At 54.1% G+C, this 27024-nt stretch overlaps 1 protein-coding gene across 1 annotated transcript; it reads right to left on the bottom strand.

Annotated features, from left to right (window-relative positions):
* Positions 1-615: 615 nt before the first annotated feature.
* TONSL (tonsoku like, DNA repair protein) lies at positions 616-26129 on the bottom strand. Its single transcript, XM_038760376.1, has 26 exons — positions 26055-26129; positions 20701-20796; positions 19931-20073; positions 18289-18472; positions 16436-16565; positions 16050-16221; positions 15481-15595; positions 14959-15104; positions 14591-14743; positions 14301-14426; positions 13997-14207; positions 13670-13740; positions 13169-13258; positions 12760-12832; positions 12508-12671; positions 12092-12218; positions 10720-11507; positions 10007-10083; positions 9626-9782; positions 9467-9545; positions 8670-8974; positions 5937-6108; positions 5616-5791; positions 4185-4258; positions 3750-3883; positions 616-947 (listed from the first exon to the last, which is right to left on the bottom strand). Exons 1-26 carry the CDS (start codon positions 26080-26082, stop codon positions 754-756), a joined length of 4185 nt encoding a protein of 1394 aa, XP_038616304.1. The 5' UTR covers positions 26083-26129; the 3' UTR covers positions 616-753.
* Positions 26130-27024: the final 895 nt, after the last annotated feature.

Raw genomic sequence — 27024 nt, 5'->3', positions numbered from 1 at the left:
GAACTTAAAGACTGAATTTTATTCTCTTTAATCCCTTCTTGGGTGCTTGTCCCAAGCCCTGACCCCTAAAGAGATGGCCCTGACCTTCAAAAACTGAAGACCAGCACGTGATACGTGGGGATTGGGCAGATCCCATCCTTTAGCCAGCCAGAGGGCCGGGTTACTGGGTTATGTTCCTCCAACCAACCCTCAGCTACAGCTTCCTCCCCGCGAGCGCAGCGTAAACAGATAACGTGTTCGGGGAACGTGTGAGGAAACCAACACCATCTTCAGCTTTCCAGGTTACCCTTTTTTTCCTCCCCGGATCAGAGCGGAACAGCGGAAAGAAACCCCTTTCCCGTCTGCCTTTATAAGCAAGATCTGATCGTGTCTGAGCTGAGGCTCAGGAGCCCTCAAATCTAGTCAGCCGGGAGGCAGCATTCCCCAACCACCGCTGGATTTCAAACGGTTCGTATTCAGCAGCAGCCGAGACGGCAGTCCCAGGACCAGAATCCAGAGGTTTGCAATAGGAACCACCTTGCTACCAGAAATAGGGTTCTTGTCAGATGCTCTAGAGATTGTTAGTGCGGAAGGCCTGAGCCACTCTTCCAGGGGCTATAAATTAGGGTACATAAATAAAAAACCCCATTGTCCTTTATTGAAGGTTAAAACTCACTCTGCGATGGGCTGCTGACTTTGGGCTGCCCCTGAAGCTTTAACCCACCCACAGTTAGAGCAAGCAGGATTGCAGGGATGGGGAGAGTGGCTGGTGGGTCAAAGACCCTTAAGGAAGAGCTTGTGGTGATGAGTAACGGTGCAGAAGGCACGACCCGGCTTGCCGGGCGGGCGGCGGCGGACGTTCTCCTGGTCGGTTGGGCTTAGCTGGCGGCTACACAGCTGGAGCTCCCGCAGCTCTGAGGAGATCCTGTCCCACGTGGCACTGCCCAGTGGCCCTTGGATGGAGCAGCCTGTGGACAGGGGGAGACACCGATTACCCGGAGGAAAGATCCCATCTCTGGCGACTGTCAGCTGCGTGACTTTGGGCAAGTCACTTAACTTCTCTGGGCCTCAGTTACCTCATCTGTTAAATGGGGATTAAGACTGTGAGCCCCCCCATGGGACAAACTGATCACCTTGTAACCTCCCCAGTGCTTCCACATAGTAAGCACTTAATAAACGCCATCATCTTCATCATTTTCATATCTATTCTATTTTATTTTGTTCGTATGTTTGGTTTTGTTCTCTGTCTCCCCCTTTTAGACTGTGAGCCCACTGTTGGGTAGGGACTGTCTCTATGTGTTGCCAATTTGTACTTCCCAAGCGCTTAGTACAGTGCTCTGCACATAGTAAGTGCTCAATAAATACGATTGATGATGATGATTTTCAGTGCATAATAAATGCCATCATCATCATCATCATCATTTTCAGTGCACTTGGATTGATGAAACTAATACAGACCACGGAAACCTGGTGGCATGAGAAAGGTGAGAAGAAAACTCAAGCAGATCTACCTTCTAGGCTCACCCAAGGCGGCCCCTTCCAAAATTCCACCACAAAAATGCCCGCCCCCCGCAACTTTCAAACCTTTCCCAGCCTCTCACCCGCTACCTAATCATTCAATCGTATTTATTGAGCGCTTACTGTGTGCAGAGCACTGTACTAAGCCCCACTGACTTGGTTACTCCAATCACCCCAGGACTGATGTCTGTTCCTGTGTGTGTTTGTGTGTTTATGGGATCCACTCTTTGCTGATCACACCGCTACTGCTGTGGGCGGCTCTTGCCCCAGGCGGTCTCCTTCTTCTTGCGGGCCACTGCGTGGGCACACAGCCACCCTAACGGGAGCCAGGGCCCAACGGTGGCCTTTAGAGCTGTCACAACTATGTGCTCTGCACATAGTAAGCGCTCAATAAATACAATTGATGATGATGACAACGTTGGGCGGCCCGGCAGCTTGGAACCGAGGGCTGGTATTTGCCCTGTGGTTTAGCCTCTTGGTTCTGAAACGCTTCCGTTATCCATCATTGACTTCTCTTTCCTATGTGCTCTGCACATAGTAAGCGCTCAATAAATACGATTGACAAATACGACTGATGATGTGTCCACCCTCCCTCTCCTAGCTTGAGAGCCCCACGTGGGACAGGCACTGTGTCTGCATTGTTTTCCGCCTCCGGAGCATGGCACACTGCTCAGCACATAGCAAGTGTTCAATAAATACCATGCGTAACTGATAACGGCCTCTGCCTCTAGCATTATCTCCTTGCCTGGGTGTGCCCTATAACCCGGGCTTTGGAGTCAGAGGCTGTGGGTTCAAATCCCAGCTCTGCCAATTGTCAGCTGTGTGACCTTGGGCAAGTCACTTCACTTCTCTGGGCCTCGGTTACCTCATCTGTAAAATGGGGATTAAGACTCTGAGCCCACCCCGTGGGACAACCTGATCACCTTGTAACCTCCCCAGCGCTTAGAACAGTGCTTTGCATGTAGTAAGCGCTTAATAAATGCCATTATTATTATTATTATTATTATTCCTTTCAGGCTGCCAGCCCCGGATAGGCAATTCCCCTCACACTTTGAACCGCATAGTACACAAGGGATTGACATCGTGTGCCTTCGATCCAGACTGGGGCAAATCTTTTCTGGACCAGGGAGGGAAGTAATTGTATAGAATTGGGTTGGTGAGACCCAGTTCCTGGTGGAAAAATGGACTGTGGTGTGAGCTAGTTTTGGCCTGTTCCCTTCTCTCCATAATAATAGTAGAACAGCGCTTAGAACAGTGCTCAGCACATAGTAAGTGCTTAATAGATTACATTAAAAAAATAATAATAACAATACTTGTTGAGTGCTTACTATGTGCCAATCATTGTTCTAAATGCTGGGTTTATCAGGTTGGGCACAGTCCCTGTCCCACAAGGGGCTCCCAGTCAATCCCCATTTTGCAGATGCGGTAACTGAGAGGCCCAGAGAAGTGAATAATAATAATAATGATGGTATTTGTTAAGCACTTACTATGTGCAAAACACTGTTCTAAGCGCTGGGGGGATACAAGGTGATCAGGTTGTCCCACGTGGGGCTCACAGTCTTAATCCCCATTTTACAGACGAGGGCTGTAGAGAAGTGATTTGCCCAAGATCACCTGGCAGACACGTGGACGAACCAGAATTAGAATCCGAGTCCTTCTGACTCTCGGGCCTGGGCTCTATCCACTAAATCACGGGACCACAGGGCCAAAGTCTACTGAACCCAAGTGATGCTCGCTGAGGATGAAACCGGTGCCCATCAGGCCTCCCTTCCCACCTGCTCAGCCATAATAATAATGGCATTTATTAAGCGCTTACTATGCGCAAAGCACTGTCCTAAGCGCTGTCACGACCACCCTGCCGTTGGGGTTGGCACCGTGTCCAAACTGAGCTGAGGGTTCGAGAGCTCCAACCGTCGCCCCCGCCCCGCACCGGCCAGTGCTGGAGAGGCCCCAGTTCCGGAAAGATGGTTTGCTCGCGGGTCTGTGCGATGGGGTGAGGAGACGGGGGTGTGTGGTCAAAGATGAAAAGGCTGAGCTAGACATTAAGATAAAGGCAAAGGAGAGGATGGACGTGTGTGCTGAGTGACCACACGTCTACACGGGCAGCGATTCCCCCGCTCAGGAAAGTCGGGTCTGACCTCAGGCTCAGCAAGGCGCAGGAAAGGGGGAGCTGCACTGCTTGACGGGAAAAGGTCAGTGGGAAGGGAAGCTGTCCTGGCAGATCTGGTGCCAGATGGCCACCTGAGGTTCACCTGACAGGCTGAGGAAATCCAGGCCCCGGCGCCTCTCCTGAAGCGTCAGCAGGACCGTCTCCAGGCCAGCCCTGCTGACGGCGGGGTTGGCAGACAAATCCAGCGAGACCAGGGACAGACAGGCCGGGAGACACCTGAGAGGCGGAAAAGGGCAAGGGACCAGATGGAGGGGAAGCATCAAGTCCACAGTCCCTCCCTGTTGCCACCCCACCCACTCTGGAAGCTGGGGAAGCCCCTGGTGCCCGGCGGGCCACGGGCCAACGAGCCTCTCCTGGAAATGAGATGGAATGGACCAGAGCGGGTCCCTGACTCCTTCCCTCCCGTCCGGGCCCAGCCGCTCCGAAAGCCCACGAGCCAAGTAGTTGTGGCCAGGAGGGACGTGGGCTGCTCAGCCCAGCCCCTGCCCCGTGGGCCCGCTCTGAACGACCCCGTTACCTGCTCAGCTTCGCCACCGACTCGTCATCCAGGTGATTCCCAGGCAGGGCCAGGTGGGTCAAAGCGCAGCCTTCCTGGACACAAACCATAAAAGTGTTCCGGTGTGAGGCTGGCAGAGAGAGAAGCGCTGACAGGCCGGGGGTCGGGACCCCACACTCTCTCTCCCCTCACCCTCCAGGCCCGGAGATCGGCAGGAAGAAATGGACTGGGGGAGGCGGATATCTGGAAACCTGTGGGACCCCCGGGTGGGAAGGGATTGTGAATCCCGAATGGGATGGGGGTGGTGACCACGCCTGGTTTCGTTCTCTTGTTCATTCGTTCAATCGTATCTATGGAGTGCCTACTGGCTGCAGAGCACTGTACTAAGCGCTTGGGAGGGTACACCATAACAATAAACAGACACATTCCCTGCCCACAACTAGCTTACAATCTAGAGACAGGCATGAATCTAAATAAATTACAGCTATGTACCTACAGGCATGTACATATCTGGAAGGGGTTGTCCACCCCAGAACTGAGCAGTTTCTGGCATATCCTAGCGCTCGACAAATAACCCATCACTAGTATTTATCTGTACTAAAAGCTCACCCCAGAACTGAGCAGTTTCTGGCACATCCTAGTGCTCGACAAATAACCCATCACTAGTATTTATCTGTACTAAAAGCTTCGGAGGGTACAACAGAATTAGTAGACGTGAACCTTGCCCTCAAAACAGCTTCCAGTCTAGCCGGGGGGCAACCGACACCAAAACAAATTATATCTAGGAGAACTCAACTTAGAAGAATACGTACTTAAGGTGCTATAGAGTAGGGGAAGTGACATGGAAGTACTGAAGTCATCAATCAATGATATTTACTGAGAGACGGCTGTGTACTGTACTGAGCATTGAAGAGATAATAATTGAAAGTAATTACTAGGATGGTTTTAATATTTAATAATGGTGTTCCGATCTTCTAGACTGTTGCTGCGGGGAGGGAGAAGGTCTGTTTACTGTTCGGTTGTAATAATAATAATAACGATGGCATTTGTTAAGCACGTACTATGTGCAAAGCACTGTTTTAAGTGCTGGGGGGATATAACGTGATCAGGTTGTCCCACGTGGGGCTCACAGTCAATCCCCATTTTACAGATGAGGTAGCTGAGGCTCAGAGAAGTTAAGTGACTTGCCCAAGTTCACACAGCAGACAGGTGGCGGAGCCGGGATTCAAACCCATGACCTCTGACTCCAAAGCCCATGCTCTTTCCACTGAGCCACGCTGCTTCTCTGCTAAGCAGAGTTGTACTCTCCCAAGCACTTGGCATAGTGCTCTGCCCACGGTGAGCGCTCAATAAATACCACTGACCGACTAGTCCCAACAGATTGCAACCCTGAGCCTCCTTCCCTGCTTTTGATAATGGGCACCCCAATCCACCCCAGCCCAGGGATCTCACCTGGATCAGGTACCTGCCCACCGGCTCCACGAGGCCGGCGCCGCTCCGGGCTCCGGCCACGGCCCCGAGGTCCAGCCGGGAGACGGTGCGGTGGGGCAGGCTCCTCAGTACCCGCTCCAGTGCGGCCGGGCCCAGGGCGTTGTACGACAGCGAGAGCTCCGTCAGGTGCCCGGCCCCTGGGGTTGGCGTGCCCGGAAACGGAAGGACACCGGCGTCGGGAATCCGTATCCGCCCTCCCAATCCCGGGGCGGAAGAGTCGTAACCCGGCCGGTTTCGGGACGCCCACCCCCCGCCCCCTTCTTTGCCAAACTGTTCACCGACCCTGCAAGGCGCTGGTCACCAGAGGCCGGTGGCTCTGCAGGAAATTGGGGCTGAAGCCACAGGCTTGTAGGCGCAGGGTGGTGAGCACGGGGCAGGCCTGAAGCAAGGAGGCCAGGACCGGGGAACAACCGTCGCCCAGCAGGTTCATGCTCAAGTCCAGCTCTTCCAGGCTCTGCAATGACATCCGCGTCAGCTGGGGCCACAGTTCCCTCCGTGGGCTGGGCAGCTGGCGGGACTGAGGGAGGAGATGGCGGGGGCCCAAGCCTACCACGCTCCTCCTCTCTCTTTCAAACCCTCCCAAAGCCCACCTCCTGCAGGAAGTCTTCCTAGGTTAAGCCCACCAGACCGTAGTCCCTCTGCTCTGGCTATTCCCCAAGTCTGGGACTCTTCCTTCAGCGATTTTTTTTTTTTAATGGTATTTATAAGTGCTTACTTTCATTCATTCAATCATTCAATCGCATTTACTGAGCGCTTACTGTGTGCAGAGCACTGTACTAAGCGCTTGGGAAGTCCAAGTTGGCAACATATAGAGACAGTCCCTACCCAACAGCGGGCTCACAGGCTAGAAGGGGGAGGCAGAGAACAAAACCAAACATACTAACAAAATAAAACAGAATATGCAAATATGTAACTATATGTATGTATATATACATATATGTACATATGTAAATATGGCGCGGTACTACGCGCTGGCAACATATAGAGACGGTCCCTACCCAACAGTGGGCTCACAGTCTAGTAACATGTTGCCAACTTGTACTTCCCAAGCGCTTAGTACAGTGCTCTGCACAGTAGGCACTCAATAAATATGACTGAATGAATGAACAAATACCATCATTATCATGTGCATCTAGCTTTACTTCTATTTATTCTGATGACTTGACACCAGTCGACATGTTTTGTTTTGTTGTCTGTCTCCCCCTTCTAGACTGTGAGCCCGTTGTTGGGTAGGGAACGTCTCTATATGTTGCCAACTTGTACTTCCCAAGTGCTTAGTACAGTGCTCTGCACACAGTAAGCGCTCAATAAATACGATTGAATGAATGAAGCGCTGGGGTAGATACAAGTGTGAGCCTGTTGGGTAGGGACCATCTCTATGTGTTGCCAACTTGTAAATACCAAGCGCTTAGTACAGTGCTCTGCACACAGTAAGCGCTCAATAAATATGATTGAATGAATATGACATAATCATATTGGACACAGTCCGTGTCGCATGTGGATCTCACAGTCTTAATCCCCATTTTACGGATGAGATAACAGACACAGAGAAGGGAAGCGTCTTGCCCAAGTTCACTCAACAGATAAGTGGAGGGGTTGGGATTAGCAGGGTGGCTCAGTGGAAAGAGCCCGGGCTTGGGAGGCAGAGGTCATGGGTTCTAATCCCTGCTCCTCCACGTATTGGCTGTGTGACTTTGGGCAAGTCATTTAACTTCTCTGTGCCTCAGTTACCTCATCTGTAAAAAAATGGGGATTAAGATTGTGAGCCCCACGTGGGACAACCTGATCACCTTGTATCCCCCCCAGAGCTTAGAACAGTCCTTTGCACATAGTAAGCGCTTAACAAATACCATCATTATTATTATTATTAGAACCTCTGAATCCTAGGCCCATGCTCTATCCGCTAAGCCACCCGGGTTCTTGACCTGATATGGTTCCTAGCTGCACTTGTATTTTAGGCTGATCCCTATTAGTCTTATAATAATAATAATGATGGCATTTATTAAGGGCTTACTATGTGCAAAGCACTGTTCTAAGCACTGGGGAGGTTACAAGGTGATGAGGTTGTCCCCCAGGGGGCTCACAGTCTTAATACCCATTTTCCAGATGAGGTCACTGAGGCCCAGAGAAGTGAAGTGACTTGCCCAAAGTCACACAGCTGACAAGTGGAGGAGTGGGGCTTTGAACCCACGACCTCTGACTCCAAAGCCCGGGCTCTTTCCACTGAGCCACGCTGCTTCTCTAATCCATGAGTCTAATCTAAGCAGTCTTCTCTAATCCTTCTCTTATCCGTGAGAGAAGGCAGCGGGGCGCAGGGCTTCTGTCGGAGAAGCCCCCCACAACTCCCAGCTTGGGCTCAGAGGCCGCGAGAGATTCCCCCGGACCAGCTGCCCGACGGAAGGCCGGAGGTGAGGCCCGGGGTCGGCCTGGTTTTCAGAGGCCGGGCTCCAGCCGCCGCGATCCTGGGCCTCCCCTCAGATGTTAATAATAATAATAATAATAATAATAATAATAATAATAATAATAATGATGGTGTTTGTTAAGCGCTTACTATGTGCAAAGCACTGTTCTAAGCGCTGGGGAGGTTACAAGGTGATCAGGTTGTCCCCCGGGGGGCTCCCAGTCTTCATCCCCATTTTCCAGATGAGGGAACTGAGGCCCAGAGAAGTGAAGTGACTTGCCCAAAGTCACCCAGCTGACAAGTGGCGGAGCGGGGATTTGAACCCACCACCTCTGACTCCCAAGCCCGGGCTCTTTTCCCCGAGCCACGCTGCTTCTCTGATCTGAGAACTCCGGCTCCGCCACTTGTCAGCTGTGTGACTTTGGGCAAGTCACTTCACTGGGCCTCAGTTCCCTCATCTGTACAATGGGGATGAAGACTGTAAGCCCCCCGTGGGACAACCTGATTACCGTGTATCCCCCCAGCGCTTAGACAGTGCTTTGCACATAGTAAGCGTTTAATAAATGCCATCATTATTATTGTTATCTGAGGACGCCCCTCGCCCCAGGCCGCACCTGGAAGGCCGTCTTTCCCGGGAGCCCCTCCGCGAGCCGCTGCAGCCCGTCGGCGCTGAGGTGGTTGGCGGAGAGGTCCAGGAGGGCCAGGCCGGGCATGGTGCTCACGGTGGCCGCCAGCTCGGCGGCGATCCCGTCCCCGAGGCGGTTCCCGGTCAGGCGCAGCTCCCGGATGGACGTCTGGAGCTTGAGGGCGCGCAGGACGGGGACCAGCGCGGCCGGGCGCAGGGCCATGGAGCGGGCACTGAACGAGGGGCCTGGGCCCTGCTGCTGCTCCATGGCCTTCAGGACCAGCCGATGCTCCGCTACGGCGACAGGAGAGGACAGGGACAGGCGGCGACACGGAGGGACAGAGAGTTGGTCAGCCCAGCTGTCCACTTTTCCATGCCCCTCGCCCGCACACACTCCTATCTCTTGCTCCCTCACCTGCCCCTCTACAGATAGAGCGCTCTGCAGCAGCCAGGAGACACTCAGCCAGGGCTGTCGGGGATGATGACGATGCCATTTATTGAGCGCTTCCTATGTGCAAAGCGCTGTTCTAAGCGCTGGGGAGGTAACAAGGTGATCAGGCTGTCCCATGGGGGGCTCACAGTCTTAATCCCCATTTTGCAGATGAAGTAACCGAGGCACAGAGAAGTGACTTGCCTAAAGTCACACAGCTAAGTGGTGGAGCCGGGATTTGAACCCGTGACCCGGGACTCCAAAGCCCACGCTCTTTCCACTGAGCCACCCTGCTTCTCACCCGGGGGATGACGGGGGCCCCCGGCGGGTCCCGGCTGCCCGCCCCCCGGCCTTACCTTCCCCCAGGCTGCGGCAGGCCTTGCGGTAGCGATCGGTCAGCGGCGGGAGGTCCCAGGACTCCACCTCGGCCAGCACCTGGTAGACGCCGGCGGCGGTCGGTGGCCAGTGTGACGCCCCAGCTCGAATCCGCTTCCCCTCCCCGGTCCCTGGCTCACCTCCTCATTGCTCTGCAGGACGTCGGCGATGAGGTCCTGGGAGGCCAGGAGGGCCCCCTCTTTTTTGAGAGTGAGGCGAGGCAGCAGGCCGCCCATCTGGTAGTAGCGCTGCGACGCCTGCTCGGCCAGCCAGGACACGGTCCGAGCCTCGCCGTCGCTGGGGGCGAGGGGACGCGGCGGGCGGGAGGAGGCTCAGCGTCTCCTGGGCCGGAGCCCGTCGCTCGGGCCGTTGCCGCCCCCCGGGGCCCCCCAACTCCCCGGGCACCCCTTCTTCAGCCCTCCTCCTGGAGGGCTTCCCTGCCTGCCTCAACTCCTCGGCACACCCACAGGGAAGCGGAGCGGGGTGTCCCCACGGACCACTGGAGGGGAAGGGACCCTTACCTGTGAGGCACGGGGATGAGGAACACGTTATCTTGCACACGGACCCGAACTCTGATTGGGGCAGGGAGGGGTGGTCCCTGGTGAGACATTCATTCATTCATTCATTCATTCAATCGCATTTATTGAGCGCTTACTGTGTGCAGAGCACTGCACTAAACACCTGGGAAGTACAAGCTGGCAACATCTAGAGACGGTCCCTACGAAACAGTGGGCTCACAGTCTAGAAGGGGGAGACGCTAAAATTCCCCCTGAGCCTCCCATCCTCTTGCCTGAAGAGCTCTTTGAGAGCTCCCCGAACCCCAAGGCCGAACTGGGGGGCCCAGGACAGCAACCCCAGCATTCCCCGAGAAGGGTGGCGCCCCCAAATTAGACCCCTCGGGGGGCAATCAGGTCTAGGAGAAGCAGCGTGGCTCCGTGGAAAGAGCCCGGGCTTGGGAGTCGGAGGTCACGGGTTCAAACCCCAGCTCCGTCAATTGTCAGCTGTGTGACTTTGGGCAAGTCACTTCATTTCTCTGGACCTCAGTTACCTCATCTGTAAAATGGGGATGAAGACTGCGAGCCCCCCGTGGGACAACCTGATCACCTGGTAACCTCCCCAGTGTTTAGAACAGTGCCTTGCACATAGTAAGCGCTTACTAAATGCCGTCATTATTATTATTATTATTATTGATGACCCTCTCTCACCTCCCCCTCCGACAGACCCCGAAGCTCACCGACGGTGGCCCTGCCGGGGGGCTCTCCATGTCGACGTCCTGGGTCCTAGGGATCGGGGGGCTCTCGGGAGACTCCCTCCCGGCTCCGGTCCGGTCCACGACGCGCGTGAGCCGGCTCTGCCTCTGCCGTGGCCTGGGTCGGGCGGTCCCCCGACTGCCCTCGGGCCCGGCGGGGCCTTGGCCCTCCCGCTCGGGGTCGGCCCCGGAGAGCAGGCGGCTGCGCTTGCGGCGGGCCCGGCCGGGCCCCACGTCGTCCTCCAGCCAGTCCCGATCCAGGTACTCCCCCTCGGGGATCAGGGCGGGGCGGTCCCCGGGCCTCTCCCTGCTCTCCCACCCCGGGCCCTGGGCCAGGAGGCGGCTCTGGGCACTGCCCACGCCTCGGATGGCCGCATGGTACACGGCCTGAACCTCCCGCGGCCCGTCCACGTCACCGGTCCCCCGGCCGGCCCCCACGGCCTGATCCGGGCTCCGGCCCCCCGGCTCCGCCGCCGCTCGCTGGCCCGGGACGTGTTCCTGGTGCTTCCCGGTGGGCATCGTGCCACCCTCCCCGCCTTCCTCCTCGCTGCTGTCCTCCTCTCCCTCCCGCCAGCCCCGCCGGGCCCTCGTCCCGCCCGGCCGCTTGGCCTGCGAGGTGGCTAACGGCTGCTGGACGGGCATCTCTCGGCCGGTTGGCGGGGTCAGCCAGGAGGCCGGCGGGGCTGGCGGGCGGGGGCTGGCGGGCGGCGAGGTCTCTGCATCGAACAGCTGGCTGGATGGGGAGCGGCGGTGAGCCACGGAGCCCTGAGTTGCTGCAGGGAGAGAGGACCACCCCCCAAAATAAGATCTCTGCCTCTAACAGCGCCCACAGAATCAATAACCCCAACTCTGGGGCAGAGGGCCTCTGCACTACATTCAGACACGGAAACTCCCATCCAGATCGTATGGCATCTGTTAAGACGCTTGTCCTATGCCAAGCACTGGGGTAGACACGACCCATCCGGATCAGACCCAACCCCTGTCCCCAACATGGAGCTCCAGACCTAAGGCAGAGGGAGAACCGATACTTCATCCCCACTTCACAGATGAGGGAACAGAGGCCCGGCAAAGTTGCCCAGGCTGACACAGCAGGTAAGTGACGGAACCTGGATTCGAACCCAGATCTGCTAGGCCACGCTGTTTACCGCATGTGCACTTTTGTCCCCCCTCACATTGGAACTTTTGGAGTGAGAAGTCATGCCTCCTCTCTTTTGTGCATCCCCCAGGTGTCGAGGTGTGCGTGTGTCCTGTTTTCTACCCCCTCACCACCATCAGACCACCTGCTCTGCTATCTCCGTGAGTCCCCGTAGAGCGCGGTGCCTTGAGAAGGCCCACAGTCCCCACCGTCTTGCCTTACCTCGCCGTCCTGTAGCTGCTTGCAGCAGGAGCTGCTCCATGGCCTTGGCCTTGTGGCTCGTCTCCCTGTCCAGGTCCTTGCCGTACAGTTTCACCCACTGCTGCAGGGTCTCCCGGGGGCTGTGGCCCTGGGGAAAGGGTGGGAGCGGTGGTCATCAGAAGGCTGAGGCCCCGAATCAGCTGTAGCGGGCCTTAGGGTGCCCTGGGTAAGGCTGACCTGCCCAGTCTCTTGGGGTGTGGTGGGACTATTCTCATATGGGATGGTGTGGGGAGGGTGTCTGTGCAGGGGATCCACGTCCACACCCATTGACCCCACCAATTCAGGGGGCTCTAGACGGCCCCCCGGTACTCCAACAGTCTCGGGGTGTGGGGAGAAGGGTGGAGGTCGACCGTCTGCACGCCCCCCACTCCGCCCACCTTGCTGTTCCTCTGGCTGACCGAGGCCCCCCGCTCGACCAGCAGCTCCGCCACCTCGAAATGGCCGCAGTTGAGGGCGTCGTGCAGGGGGGTGATGCCTTCACAGCCCGGTCCGCCGGGGTCATCCACGCAGGCGCCGTGGTCCAGCAGGAAGCGCACGATCTCTGGGAACCGGAGCCCCGAACCTAGTGAGCCGCCCTTTCCCCCAGCCGACAGGAGGCCCGGCCCTCGCCCGCCCCATCCCCGACTCACCAAGGTGGCCATGATTACAAGCCTCGTGCAGGGGAGTCCAGCCACAGTAGTCGCGGGGGTTCAGGGGGTGACCCTGAGCCAGGGATGGGAAGGGGGGGGAGACAGTGTGGATTTTGGGGGTGACTAGGCCCAGATCCCTATATTTCACCGAAACGCCCTGCCTCTCCCCTGCCAGTCATGCCTAGTCAGGGCCCCTCAGGACTGGCAAAAAGTGGGAGAGGATTCAGGGCTGCGACCTGTAGCCGCAGAGAGCTCTCTCTGACAAGTGAGGGCGAATCCCATCATCCGCGGGAGCCCCAGCACGTCGACTGACCCTCGCCCTCCCCCCGAACTCTCAGCCCCAGCTGCATGGTCCTAGCCAGGCCCCCGGCCCCATCTGCCTTCCCTCCCATCCCTCGGCTAAACCCACCTGGCCCACGAGGTCCCGGACTCGGGACAGTTGCCCTTCAATGCAGGCCCGGTGCAACAGCGTCTCTCCCATGTCATTGCGGCGATTCCACTGAAAGGGACAGTCCCATTGGCTGCAGGGTGGGGATGCAGGAAACGGGGACCACCTCCACTCCTGCCCCCCGCGCCCTGTAGCCCCAGTACCCCAGCTCTGGGCCCATCTCCTTCCCCGCCATCGGCAGCCGGAGCCCCTGCCAGCTCTGGCCTCGGCTCGTAGGGCGCAGCAGGCGGGGTCTGCGGCGGCGCTGCCAGGAGGACGTGGCGGCTGGCCGGGGGCTGGGGCTGGTAGTCTATGGGTCTAAAGACTGTGAGCCCACTGCTGGGTAGGGACTGTCTCTATATGCTGCCAACTTGTACTTCCCAAGCGCTTAGTACAGTGCTCTGCACACAGTAAGCGCTCAATAAATACGATTGATTGATTGATTGATTAAAGAGGCCACGTTGCAGCTTTCGCTGGCTTTACCTTGCTCACCCTCCTGCGACTTGGGGCCCCCAGTTCTTCCTCTTCCTGCTGCCACTCTCCGTCCTCCTGCTCTGGAACACAGAACCCATGGCCATCACACTCACACGCATCTGAAAGAGCGTCCATGGCCCTCTCTCTGTCTCTAAGCTAAGGAGGAACTAAAGGGGAGGCTTCTGGAAATTAAGCTCCCAAGCCTCCCTGCTCAACTGGGGGAGCTTGGGGGTGTCGGGGTGATGACAGGAGGATCCAGAGAGGCTTCAGGTCAATGCAGGCCCTTTGCCAACCGCTCTACCCCATCTTTCTACCTGTCGCTTCCCTGGCTCTTACCGCTCTCCGACAGCTCCAGCTCACTGTCGCCCAGGGGCTCGCTGTCGCCCAGGGGCTCACTGTCGCCCAGGTCCCCGTCCTCCCCGTCCTCTTCGCTGTCTGTGCCCCTGCCCTGGGCCCGGCTCAGCTCCTGCAGTCGGGCTGCCGTGCTGGGGGCTTCCGGGTGGCTGCGCCTCAGCTGCACGGCGTGGAGGTGGCGAAGGACCCGCCGCTGCGGGGCAGAGCGGACCGGGGCTCGCAGTCGGCCTCCCGGGAGACGGATAGGTACCAGAGTGGCAGGTCGGGCTGCGGGGGGTCCTCCTACCTGCAGCTGTGGCAGGCCAGCCTGCTCTGCGCAGCGCAAGGCGCTCTGGAAACATGGTGCCAACTCCTCGTAGCTTTCACCCGCCTCCTCCTTGGCAAGGCCAATGTTCAGCCATGTCTGCCCCTCCTGGGAGGCACAAAGGGAAGGGCTGGAGGCTGCCCCCGGGGCCCGCCTCCCCTCTCCTCCTCTTCCTTCCCTGAGGCAAACGGTCCCAAGGATTGGAGCCGTCCCGTCCCCGGATCCGGCCCCCTCGTTGGGATGACAGGGCGGCCTCCCACCCCTCCGCTCACCTCCCCGGGGCTGCCCCGTCTCAGCCGCAGCTCCGCCTCGTAGTGCTGCACGGCCCGGCCGTGGTCCCGCAGGTCCCCAAACGTGGTGGCCAGAGAGACGTGGATCACGGCCAGCTCGGCGGGCGGCCGCCCCAGGGACTCAGCCAACTGTAGCTGCACGAAGAGGGGTTCTCACTCCAGCGACCACGCCCCGCCATTCTTTCGGGACCACTCCTACTCTCAAAGCCCCTTCTTCCAGGAAGCCTGCCCTGACCTCTCGTGCCCAGGTTCACCCTCCCTTCTTCTCTCCCTCCCTGGAAGATCTAGACACAGATTTCCACAGATTTCCCCTGGCCCTTCAAGCCCCTCAAGTCCCCCAGGCTTCTCACCTGCTTCTCGTAGGCCTTGGCCGCCTTCGGGAACTCCCCAGCCCGGGAGAAGAGGTCCCCGAGGTGCTCACAGACGGCCAGGGCACCGGCCGGGTCGCCGCCCACCGCCTCCTCCAGCTGCTGCTGTAGGCGCACCACCTTCAAAACTGTCCAGGGCACAGAGACCCGTGGGTGAAGGCAGTAGGACTGGCAAAGCCCAGCCTGACAGGCCAGAAAGCCCAAGCAGGGCAGTCTGAGCTCCCAGTCTGGCCTCCAGAAGCACCCCTGGGAACTCCCCTACCACCCCAGGCTCAGGCAGAGCACGTACACAGGCTTCAGGCCCCAAATAGCCTTTCCTTCCTTCCAACCCCAGGCCAGGAGCCACAAGGGAGAGGGAAAGGGGAAATAGCAGGGGGTAATAAGGAAAGGGAGGGGGCACCCCCCCACCTGACACCTAACCTTTGATCTCCTCTCTCGGGAGCCGTGTCCCGTCCCAGCCCCCCATGACCTGAGCTCCCCACCCCGGCGCCCCCCGGGACGCACCATATTTGAGGCTCTGGCGGATGGAGTCCCGCTGCCGTGACTGCTGAGAGCCGAGCGCGTAGGCCTTCTTCAGGGCCCGCTTGGCCGCCACGAAATCCCCCAAATCCTGCAGCACCTAGGGACGGCGTAATGGTGTCACCTTCCCTCCACCTCTCCCCGCACGGGGGTCCGGCGATAACTGTGGGAGACGCCCCTGGGATCTCTACTTCGGACACGGGCGCTTTCGGCCCGCGGGTCTGTGCCTGTCCGTCTCCAGCATCAGACCGTCAGCTCCTCAGAGGCAGGGACTGTGTTTCCTTTTCCTTCAGGCCTCTCCCCAGCATCCAGACAGTGAATGAGTGTGTATGTATGAATTATCTCCCCCTGCAGATGGGCAGCCCCTCAAAGGAGAGGGTCCATTATCCTCTAGCACCTAGTCCATGGCGAGCCGGTTGGACGGTGTGACGCTGCAACGGAGTCTGAGGGGATCAAGCCCAGTGTCCGTCTGTCCGGCCCCCCCGGGGGGCGAGGAGGGTCTCGGGTCAGACAGACGGCCCGAGAGCAGCCGGCTCGGCCTCGGCAGGGGTTACCTGGGCAATGACGACGCAGCATTCGCTCTCCATGAACTTGGCCTTCATAGTCCGGGCACACTCCCGGGCCCCTTCCAGGTAACGCATGGCCTTGGAGTGCTCCCCGCTGCGCCAGTGGATGGTACCCAGGTTGTAGCGGGCCCGATACAGGTCTTCATACAAGTGGGTCTGCCTGGGGGGGGAAGACAACCCGAATGTTTCCAGAACCCTCCCGACAGGGGCCTGAGGCCACCCTTCCCGCTCAGTGATTCCCAGGATGAGCAGCCAGGCCTCAGGCCTGTGGAATCGTCCCGCTGTGGGGGGATTACCGCTCCCAGACCCAGCTGCCCAAGGCGGTGAGCTCCCGGAGAGATTGGGGGTCGGGGCGGAGGGGGACGGGGCCTCACTCTGAGATGAAGATGCTCTTCTTGATGTAGTAGCTGCACATGGCCGGGTCCTTCATGCTGTCGTACGTCAGCCCCAGGTTGAGGTAGAGACGGCTCCGCATCTCATTCAGCTCCCGCGATGCCACAACCCCTACGAGACCAACCCCAGCCCGTGCGGCCGCTTCCTCCCGCTCCGCCCCGCCCCAGGGTTCCCCGGCCTCAGTTGCCCTCTCGAACCTGCAGGATGGGGAGGTGAGGGAACCGGAGTTTCCCCCTTCAGCTGAACCCATCCCCACAAATGGCCAGGTGAAGGGGAAGACGGACAGAAACGATAATAATAATTGTAGTTTTTGTTAAGCACTTGCCATGGGCCAAACACTGTACTAAAGGCTGGGGGAGACACAAGATTATCAGGTCCCACAAGGGGCAGTGATTCCCCATTTTGCAGTTAATAATAATAATTATAATAATACTGATTATAGTATTTGTTGAGCACTTACTATGTGCCAGGCGCTAAGCACTGGGGGGGATACAAGCAAATCCAGTTGGACGCAGTCCACGTTATTCATTCATTCATTCATATTTGTTAAGCGCTTACTGTGTGCAGAGCACTGTACTAAGCGCTTGGGAAGTACAAGTTGGCAACATATAGAACAGTCCCTACCCAACAGTGGGCTCACAGTCTAGAAGGGGGAGACAGAGGACAAAACAAAACATGTTAACAAAATAAAATAAATAGAATATGTACAAGTAAAATAAACAGAGCAATAAATACGTACAAACATATATACATCCCATACATACGAAAGTATGTACATATATATGTCCCACACAGGGCTCACATTCTTCATCGCCATTTTACAGATGAAGGGACTGAGGCACACAGAAATGAAGTGACTGTTACAAGGTCACACGACAGATAAGTGGCAGAGCTGGGAGTAGGACCCAAGTCCTCTGATTCCCAGGCACATGCCCTTTCCACTAGGCCAACCGCTTCATGCCAACAACGGGAGAGCAGAAAGTTGTGGGGCAGGAAGGGCGCTGGCGGTTCTGAGCTAGGGCCACCTTGATTTACTCTATTTATTTTACTTGTACATATCTATTCTATTTATTTTATTTTGTTAATATGTTTGGTTTTGTTCTCTGCCTCCCCCTTCTAGACTGTGAGCCCACTGTTGGGTAGGGACCGTCTCTATATGTTGCCAACTTGTACTTCCCAAGCACTTAGTACAGTGCTCTGCAGGCAGTAAGCGCTCAATAAATACGATTGATTGATTGATTGAGGCCTCAACCCTCAAGAGAAGCAGCGTGGCTCAGTGGAAAAGAGCCCGGGCTTTGGAGTCAGAGGTCATGGGTTCAAATCCTGGCTCTGCCAATTGTCAGCTGTGTGACTTTGGGCAAGTCGCTTAACTTCCTCTTCTTCTCTTTTAGACTGTGAGCCCACTGTTGGGTAGGGACTGCCTCTATATGTTGCCAACTTGTACTTCCCAAGCGCTTAGTACAGTGCTCTGCACACAGTAAGCGCTCAATAAATATGAATGAATGACGTGGACTGTGTCCAACTGGATTTGCTTGTATCCCCCCCAGTGCTTGATTGATTGATTCTCTGTGCCTCAGTTACCTCATCTGTAAACTGGGGATTAAGACTGTGAGCTCCCCGTGGGACAACCTGATCACCTTGTAACCGTCCCAGTGCTTAGAACAGTGCTTTGCACATAGTAAGCGCTTAATAAATGCTATTAAAAAAAAAAACAAAAAACCCTGGGGAGGGGGAAGAAAGAGGATCTGGTGGTTTTTCCAACCCAAGTCCCGGGGCCAGACTGGGATAAATGGCGGTGATCCCTGCCGGGAGGTCGCGGCGGTTGGCTACTCACCCTCCAGTTTCTCCTCCACCAGGGCCAAGCTTTTTCCAAAGGCCTGCTGGGCCTGCTGTAGCGCGTCCGCCGACTGGTTGGCGTCGTAGACGGAGAGGTAGGTGCGGCCAATGGTGGCCCAGGCTCTCTGCTGTTCCGTGTAGTTGGCCAGGGACTGGGCTAGCTGTAAGTGCTGGTGCTGATGCTGAGGTCATGGGGGAGAGAGCCCTCAGGATCCCCCCTCACGGGTGGGGAAGGGGCTCTCTCTGGTGAGGGGCTGGGGGGGTGGGCAGGGCCTTTGTGGTCGGAGGTAGACCATACCTCCTCAGCGGGCAGGGGTCTACCAGCATACCCTCCTCACCCTGGGCTTCAAGGCTGTCCATCCATCCCCTCGCCCCCTCCTACCTCCCCTCCCTTCTGTCCTTCTCCAGCCCAGCCCGCACCCTCCGCTCCTCTGCCGCTCACCTCCTCACCGGGCCTCGTTCTCGCCCGTCCCACCGTCGACCCCCGGCCCACGTCCTCCCCCTGGCCCGGAATGCCCTCCCTCCCCACATCCGCCAAGCTCGCTCTCTTCCTCCCTTCAAATCCCTACTGAGCGCTCACCTCCTCCAGGAGGCCTTCCCACACTGAGCCCCCTTTATTCTCTCCCCCGCCTTACCTCCTTCCCCTCCCCACAGCACCTGTATATATGTATATATGTTTGTACAGATTTATTACCCTATTTAGTTATTTATTTTCCTTGTACATATTTATTCTATTTAGTTAATATATTTTGTTTTGTTTTCTGTTTCCCCCTTCTAGACTGTGAGCCTGCTGTTGGGTAGGGACCGTCTCTATATGTTGCCAACTTGTACTTCCCAAGCACTCAGTACAGTTCTCTGCACACGGTAAGCGCTCAATAAATACGACTGAATGAATGAATGCTTTGTTTTGTTGTCTGTCTCTCCCTTCTAGACTGTGAGCCCGCTGTTGGGTAGGGACCGTCTCTATATGTTGCCGACTTGGACTTCCCAAGCACTCAGTACAGCGCTCTGCACATAGTAAGCGCTCAATAAATACGACTGAATGAATGAATGTTTTGTTTGGTCACCTGTCTCCCCCTTCTAGACTGTGAGCCCGCTGTTGGGTACAGACCGTCTCTATATGTTGCCAACTTGTACTTCCCAAGCACTCAGTACAGTGCTCTGCACACAGTAAGCGCTCAATAAATACGATTGAATGAATGAATGTTTTGTTTTGTTGTCTTGTCTCCCCCTTCTACACTGTGAGCCCGCTGTTGGGTACGGACTGTCTCTTTATGTTGCCGACTTGTACTTCCGAAGCGCTTAGTCCAGTGCTCTGCACACAGTAAGCGCTCAATAAAAACGATTGAATGAATGAATGCTTTGTTTTGTTGTCTGTCTCCCCCTTCTAGACTGTGAGCCCACTGTTGGGTAGGGACCGTATCTATACGTTGCCGACTTGTACTTCCGAAGCGCTTAGTCCAGTGCTCTGCACACAGTAAGCGCTCAATAAATACGACTGAATGAATGAATACCCTCCTGCCAGGACAACGCCCCCCGGCAACTGGTATCGCTGAGCGTCCACCGGACCCCCCTGCCCCTCCATCAGGAGCTGCCCCTTGGCCGGTGCGGGCGGAACCCGGCCCCCGATCGTCCCGCACCTTCAGAGCCGCCGGGTAGTCCTCCAGCTCGGCCAGTCGCTCTCCAATCTTGCGGTGGGCCACGGCACAGCCCAGCACGTCCTCCACGCTCTCCAGCAGCCGCAACTCCAGCCGGTGCTCTTCCAGGGCCTCCCGGAAACTCCCTGACCCCCACAGGGAAAGAAAGGGGAGCCGCCTTGATTTGGGAGCCAAGGGGGTTGGGGATGAGGGAAGCAGCCTGGCTCGGTGGAAAGAGCCCGGACTCTGGAGCCAGAGGTCATGGGTTCAAATCCCGGGTCTGCCAATTGTCAGCTGGGTGACTTTGGGCAAGTCATTTAACTTCTCTGTGCCTCAGTTACCTCAACTGTAAAATGGGGATTAAGACTGTGAGCCCCCTGTGGGACAACCTGATCACCTTGTAACCTCCCCAGCGCTTAGAACAGTGCTTTGCACATAGTAAGCGCTTAATAAATGCCATCATCATCATCATGAGGGGCGCTCACTCCTGGTCTTCCGGTCATAGGGTCAGCTCGACGCCTTTTATTTCGCCCGCCGTCCAACGCCCTTTATTTCGCCCGCCGTCCCAAGCTAACGGGGGGAAGGCTGGGGAGGGGCCCGGCCCCTACTACTAACCGGGACCCCCTCCACACCTCCGACGCCACCCAAACTTGGGGGTGACAGGGCCAGAGGGGCGGACGTTGGCTGGGATCTCTCTCAATTCGGCCCCCACGGGAGGGGAAGGCAATGGGGGTTTTGGTTGGGGCCCAAACAGAGGCGGCTCTCCCACTCACCATGACTGGCTAGGACCTCTCCAAGCTGGTTGCAGATAGCGGCCTCCTCCTTCAGATGCCCACTCCTCTGGGCCTTGGCTTTGGCTTTGGTCAGCTCTGCAATAATAATAATAAGGATGGCATTTGTTAAGCGCTTACTATGTGCAAAGCACTCTTCTAAGCGCTGGGGGGGATGCAAGGTGATCAGGTTGTCCCACGTGGGGCTCGCAGTCTTCATCCCCATTTTAGAGATGAGGGAACGGAGGCCCAGAGAAGTGAAGGGACTTGCCCAAAGTCACCCAGCTGACAACTGGCGGAGCAGGGATTTGAACCCACAACCTCTGATTCCCAAGCCCGGGCTCCTTCCACGGAGCCACGCTGCTTCTCGTGCAAGAAGAAGGAACACGGGAAAACAGACAAGAATGACGCCTAAAGTCACCGGGCCACATCTCAGGCCCTTCCTTGACTCTGGGCCCTTCGGACACTTGCCGAGAGGCTTAAAGGACGATTTAGGGATGAAGAAGGGCAAGGTTAGGGACACCAGTGCACTCCTAAACATCAGGTAGGATAATAGTAATAATAATAGGCATTTGTTAAGCGCTTACTATGTGCAAAGCACTGTTCTAAGCGCTTGGGGAGGATACAGGGTGATCAGGTTGTCCCAGGTGGGGCTCACAGCCTTAATCCCCATTTTACAGATGAGGGAACTGAGGCCCAGAAAAGTTAAGTGACTTGCCCAAGATCACACAGCAGACATGTGGCGGAGTTGGAATTCAAACCCATGACCTCTGACTCCAAAGCCCGGGCTCTTTCCATTGAGATGCTTGGCATCCTCCTTGGGATGCCAAGGAGGGCAGAACAACCATCGCGTGGATCCTCACTGCTTGATAATAATAATTGGGCCATTTCCATTCATTCATTCATTCAATCGTATTTATTGAGCGCTTACTGTGTGCAGAGCACTGGACTAAGCGCTTGGGAAGTCCAAGTTGGCAACATATAGAGACAGCCCCTACCCAACAGCGGGCTCACAGGCTAGAAGGGGGAGACAGACAACAAAACAAAACATATTAACAAAATACAATAAATAGAATAGTAAACCAATCTATCAATCAATCATATTTATTGAGCGCTTACTGTGTGCAGAGCACTGTACTAAATGCTTGGGAAGTACAAGTTGGCAGCATATAGAGACGGTCGCTACCCAACAGTGGGCTCACAGTCTAGAAGGGGGAGACAGAGAACAAAACCAAACATATTAACAAATTAAAATAAAATAGAATAGATACGTACAAGTAAAACAAATAAATAGAGTAACAAATATGTACAAACATATATACATATATACAGGTGCTGTGGGGAAGGGAAGGAGGTAAGGCGGGGGGATGGAGAGGGGGAGGAGGGTGGGGGCATTTGTTAAGCGATTAGTATGTGCCAAGTGTTGTGCGAAGCAGCATGGCTCAATGGAAAGAGCCCGGGTTTGGAGTCAGAGGTCAGGGGTTCGAATCCCGGCTCCACCAACTGTCAGCTGTGGGACTTTGGGCAAGTCACTTCACTTCTCTGGGCCTCAGTTCCCTCATCTGTAAAATGAGGATTAAGACTGTGAGCCCGCCGTGGGACAACCTGATCACCTTGTAACCTCCCCAGCGCTTAGCACATGGCAGGCGCTTAATAGATGCCATCATTATTTTTATTATTATTACTGGGTTAGATAGCTACAAGATCATCGGGTCCACAAGGGGCTCACAGTTTAAGTATGCTGCTTGAAACGGAATATTAGGCTGAGTGGGGCACTGGTCTGACCCAGGAGTGGCTTTGGAGTCAGAGGTCATGGGTTCAAATCCCGGCTCCGCCACTTGTCAGCTGTGTGACTTGGGCAAGTCACTTAACTTCTCTGTGCCTCAGTTCCCTCATCTGTAAAATGGGGATTAAGCCTGTGAGCCCCCTGTGGGACAACCTCATCACCTTGTAACCTCCCCAGCGCTTAGAACAGTGCTTTGCACATAGTAAGCACTTAATAAATGCTATCATTATTATTATTATTACTATGTGCCAAGCACTGTTCTAAGCACTAGGGTAGATACATATTATTAATAATAATGGTATTTGTTGGGCACTTAATATGTGCAAAGCACTGTTCTATGTACTGGGGGGGATACAAGGTAGCTTACTATGTGCCAAGCACTGTTCTAAGCGCTGCGGTAGATACATATTAATAATAATAATGGTATTTATTAAGTGCTTACTATGTACAAAGCACTGTTCTACGTACTGGGGGGGATACAAGGTAGCTTACTATGTGCCAATTACTATTCTAAGCGCTTGAGGGGGGATACAAGGTAGCTTATAATAATAATGATGGCATTTGTTAAGTGCTTACTATGTGCCAAGCACTGTTCTAAGCGCTGGGGTAGATACATAATAATACTAATAATAACGATGGCATTTGTTAAGCGCTTCCTATGTGCAAAGCACTGTTCTAAGTGTTGGGGGGGGGGATACGAGGTAGCTTACTATGTGCCAAGCACTGTTCTAATAATAATACTGATGGCATTTATTAAGCGCTGGGGAGGGGGATCCAAGGTAGCTTACGATGTGCCAAGCATTGTTCTAAGCGCTGGGGTAGATACATAATAATAATAATACTAATAATAATGATGGCATTTGTTAAGCGCTTACTATGTGCAAAGCACTGTTCTAAGTGCTGGGGGGGATACAAGGTAGCTTACTATGTGCCAATTACTGTACTAGGTGCTGTGGGGTAGGGGGATACAGGGTAGCTTACTATGTGCCAAGCACTGTTCTAAGCACTGGGGTAGATACATAATAGTAATAATACTAATAATAATGATGGCATTTGTTAAGCGCTTCCTATGTGCAAAGCACTGTTCTAAGTGCTGGGGGGGATACAAGGTAGCTTACTATGTGCCAAGCGCTGTTCTAAGCGCTGGGCTGGACATATAATAATAATAATACTAATAATAATGATGGCATTTGCTAAGCGCTTACTATGTGCAAAGCACTGTTCTAAGCGCTGGGGGGGGATACAAGGTGATCAGGTTGTCCCACGGGGGGCTCACAGTCTTCATCCCCATTTTCCAGATGACGGAAGTGAGGCCCAGAGAAGTGAAGTGACTTGCCCAAAGTCACCCAGCTGACAAGTGGTGGAGCCAGGATTTGAACCCGTGACCTCTGACTCCAAAGCCCGGGCTCTTTCCACTGAGCCATGCGGCTTCTAAGCCCTGGGGGGATACAAGGTAGCTTACTATGTGCCAAGCACTGTTCTAAGCACTGGGGTAGATATGTAATAATAATAATAATAATAATGGCATGTGTTAAGTGCTTACTATGTGCCAAGCACTGTTCTAAGCACTGGGGCAGATACATAATAATAATGATAATAATAATGGCATCTGTTAAGCGCTTACTATGTGCCAAGCACTGTTCTAAGCACTAAGGTAGATACATAATAATAATAATAATAATAATAATAATAATAATGGCATCTGTTAAGCGCTTACTATGTGCCAAGCACTGGGGTAGATATGTAATAATAATAATAATAATAATAATAATAATGGCATCTGTTAAGCATTTACTATGTGTCAAGCACTGTTCTAAGCACTGGGGTAGATACGTAATAATAATAATAATAATGACATCTGTTAAGCACTTACTATGTGCCAAGCACTGTTCTAAGCACTGGGGTAGCTACGTAATAATAATAATGACATCTGTTAAGCGCATACTATGTGCCAAGCACTGTTCTAAGCGCTGGGGTAGATACATAATAATAATAGTAATATCTGTTAAGCGCTCACTGTGTGCCAAGCACTGTTCTAAGCACTGAGGTAGATACGTAATAATAACAATAATAATGGCATCTGTTAAGCACTTACTATGTGCCAAGCACTGTTCTAAGCACTGAGGTAGATACGTAATGATAATAATAATAATAATGGCATCTGTTAAGCGCTTACTGTGTGCCAAGCACTGTTCTAAGCACTGGGGGAGATACGTAATAATAATAATAATAATGGCATCTGTTAAGCACTTACTATGAGCCAAGCACTGTTCTAAGCACTGGGGGAGATACGTAATAATAATAATAAAAGTAATAATAATAATAATAATGGCATCTGTTAAGCGCTTACTATGTGCCAAGTACTGTTCTAAGCACTGGGGTAGATATGTAATAATAATAATAAAAATGGCATCTGTTAAGTGCTTAGTATGAGCCAAGCACTGTTCTAAACACTGGGGGAGATACGTAATAATAAAAATGGCATCTGTTAAGTGCTATGTGCCAAGCACTGTTCTAAGCACTGGGGGAGATACGTAATAATAATAATAATAATAATAATGGCATCTGTTAAGCGCTTACTATGTACCAAGCACGGTTCTAAGCACTGGGGGAGATACGTAATAATAATAATAATAATAATAATAATAATAATAATAATAACGGCATCTGTTAAGCGCTTACTATGTACCAAGCACGGTTCTAAGCACTGGGGGAGATACGTAATAATAATAATAATAATAATGGCATCTGTTAAGCGCTTACTATGAGCCAAGCACTGTTCTAAGCACTGGGGGAGATACGTAATAATAATAATAATAATAATAATAATGGCATCTGTTAAGTGCTTACTATGTACCAAGCACGGTTCTAAGCACTGGGGGAGATACGTAATAATAATAATAATAATAATGGCATCTGTTAAGCACTTACTATGAACCAAGCACTGTTCTAAGCACTGGGGGAGATACGTAATAATAATAATAATAATAATGATAATAATAACGGCATCTGTTAAGCGCTTACTATGAGCCAAGCACTGTTCTAAGCACTGGGGGAGATACGTAATAATAATAATAGTAATAATAATAATAATGGCATCTGTTAAGCGCTTACTATGTGCCAAGCACTGTTCTAAGCACTGAGGTAGATATGTAATAATAATAATAATAATGGCATCTGTTAAGCGCTTACTATGTGCCAAGCACGGTTCTAAGCACAGGGGTAGATACGTAATAATAATAATGATAATAATAATAATAATAATGGCATCTGTTAAGCGCTTACTATGTGCCAAGCACTGTTCTAAGCGCTGGAGGGGATCCAAGGTGATGAGGGTGTCCCCCGGGGGGCTCCCAGTCTTCACCCCCATTTGACAGATGAGGGAACTGAGGCCCAGAGAGGTGAAGTGGCTTGCCCCAGGTCACCCACCCAGCTGAGAGGCGGCGGGATTCGAACCCACGACCCAGCCCGGGCTCTTTCCACTGAGCCCCTCTGTTTTAAATAGGGTGTAGTGATGGGGGGGGCGGGGACACGGCTGGGAGGGGGAGCAGGGCCCAAGGCCTTCACTTACGGCGGATTTCCCGCTCCCCGCTCATCATGGCGATGGCGGCGTCGTCGTCCTCCTCCTCCTCCCGCTCCTCCTTCCCGCCATTGCGGCCTTCGTCCTCGTCCCGCCCGCGCGCCGCTCCATCCGGGTCCCGCCCCCACAGCCCCCCCCGGGCCGCCATTGGCTGCCGCCCGCCGCCTCCCGGGACGCCATTGGCTGCCGCCCGCCGCCTCCCGGCAGGCACCGCGGGCCCCCGACGGAGCGGTGCACGCTGGGACTTGTAGTCCGGGCCCGGCCCGGCCCGGCCCGCCCGGGGAGGGAGGAGCCAATCCCTCCGAGACTCATTCATTCATTCATTCACTCATTCGTTCGTTCGTTCGTTCATTCACACATTCGTTCGTTCATTCATTCATTCATCACTCGTTCGTTCATTCATTCATTCATTCATCACTCGTTCGTTCGTTCACTCGTTCGTTCGCTCATTCATTCATTCATTCATCACTCGTTCGTTCGTTCATTCATTCATTCACTCACTCGTTCGTTCATTCACTCCTTCGTTCATTCACTCGTTCGTTCGTTCGTTCATTCATTCACTCACTCGTTCGTTCTTTGGTTCATTCATTCACTCGTTCGTTCGTTCGTTCATTCATTCACTCGTTCGTTCGTTCATTCACTCCTTCGTTCATTCACTCGTTCATTCGTTCGTTCATTCATTCACTCACTCGTTCGTTCTTTGGTTCATTCATTCACTCGTTCGTTCGTTCGTTCATTCATTCACTCACTCGTTCGTTCGTTCATTCACTCCTTCGTTCATTCACTCGTTCATTCGTTCGTTCATTCATTCACTCGTTCGTTCGTTCATTCATTCACTCGTTCGTTCGTTCGTTCATTCATTCACTCGTTCGTTCGTTCATTCATTCACTCGTTCATTCGTTCATTCATTCATTCACTCGTTCGTTCGTTCATTCATTCACTCACTCGTTCGTTCATTCAT

Source organism: Tachyglossus aculeatus, chromosome 18, assembly GCF_015852505.1.
Source record: "Tachyglossus aculeatus isolate mTacAcu1 chromosome 18, mTacAcu1.pri, whole genome shotgun sequence".
In the NCBI taxonomy this organism is placed as follows: domain Eukaryota; kingdom Metazoa; phylum Chordata; class Mammalia; order Monotremata; family Tachyglossidae; genus Tachyglossus; species Tachyglossus aculeatus.
The sequence above is the reverse complement of the archived record's forward strand: the minus strand, read 5'-3'. Positions and strand labels throughout refer to the sequence as shown.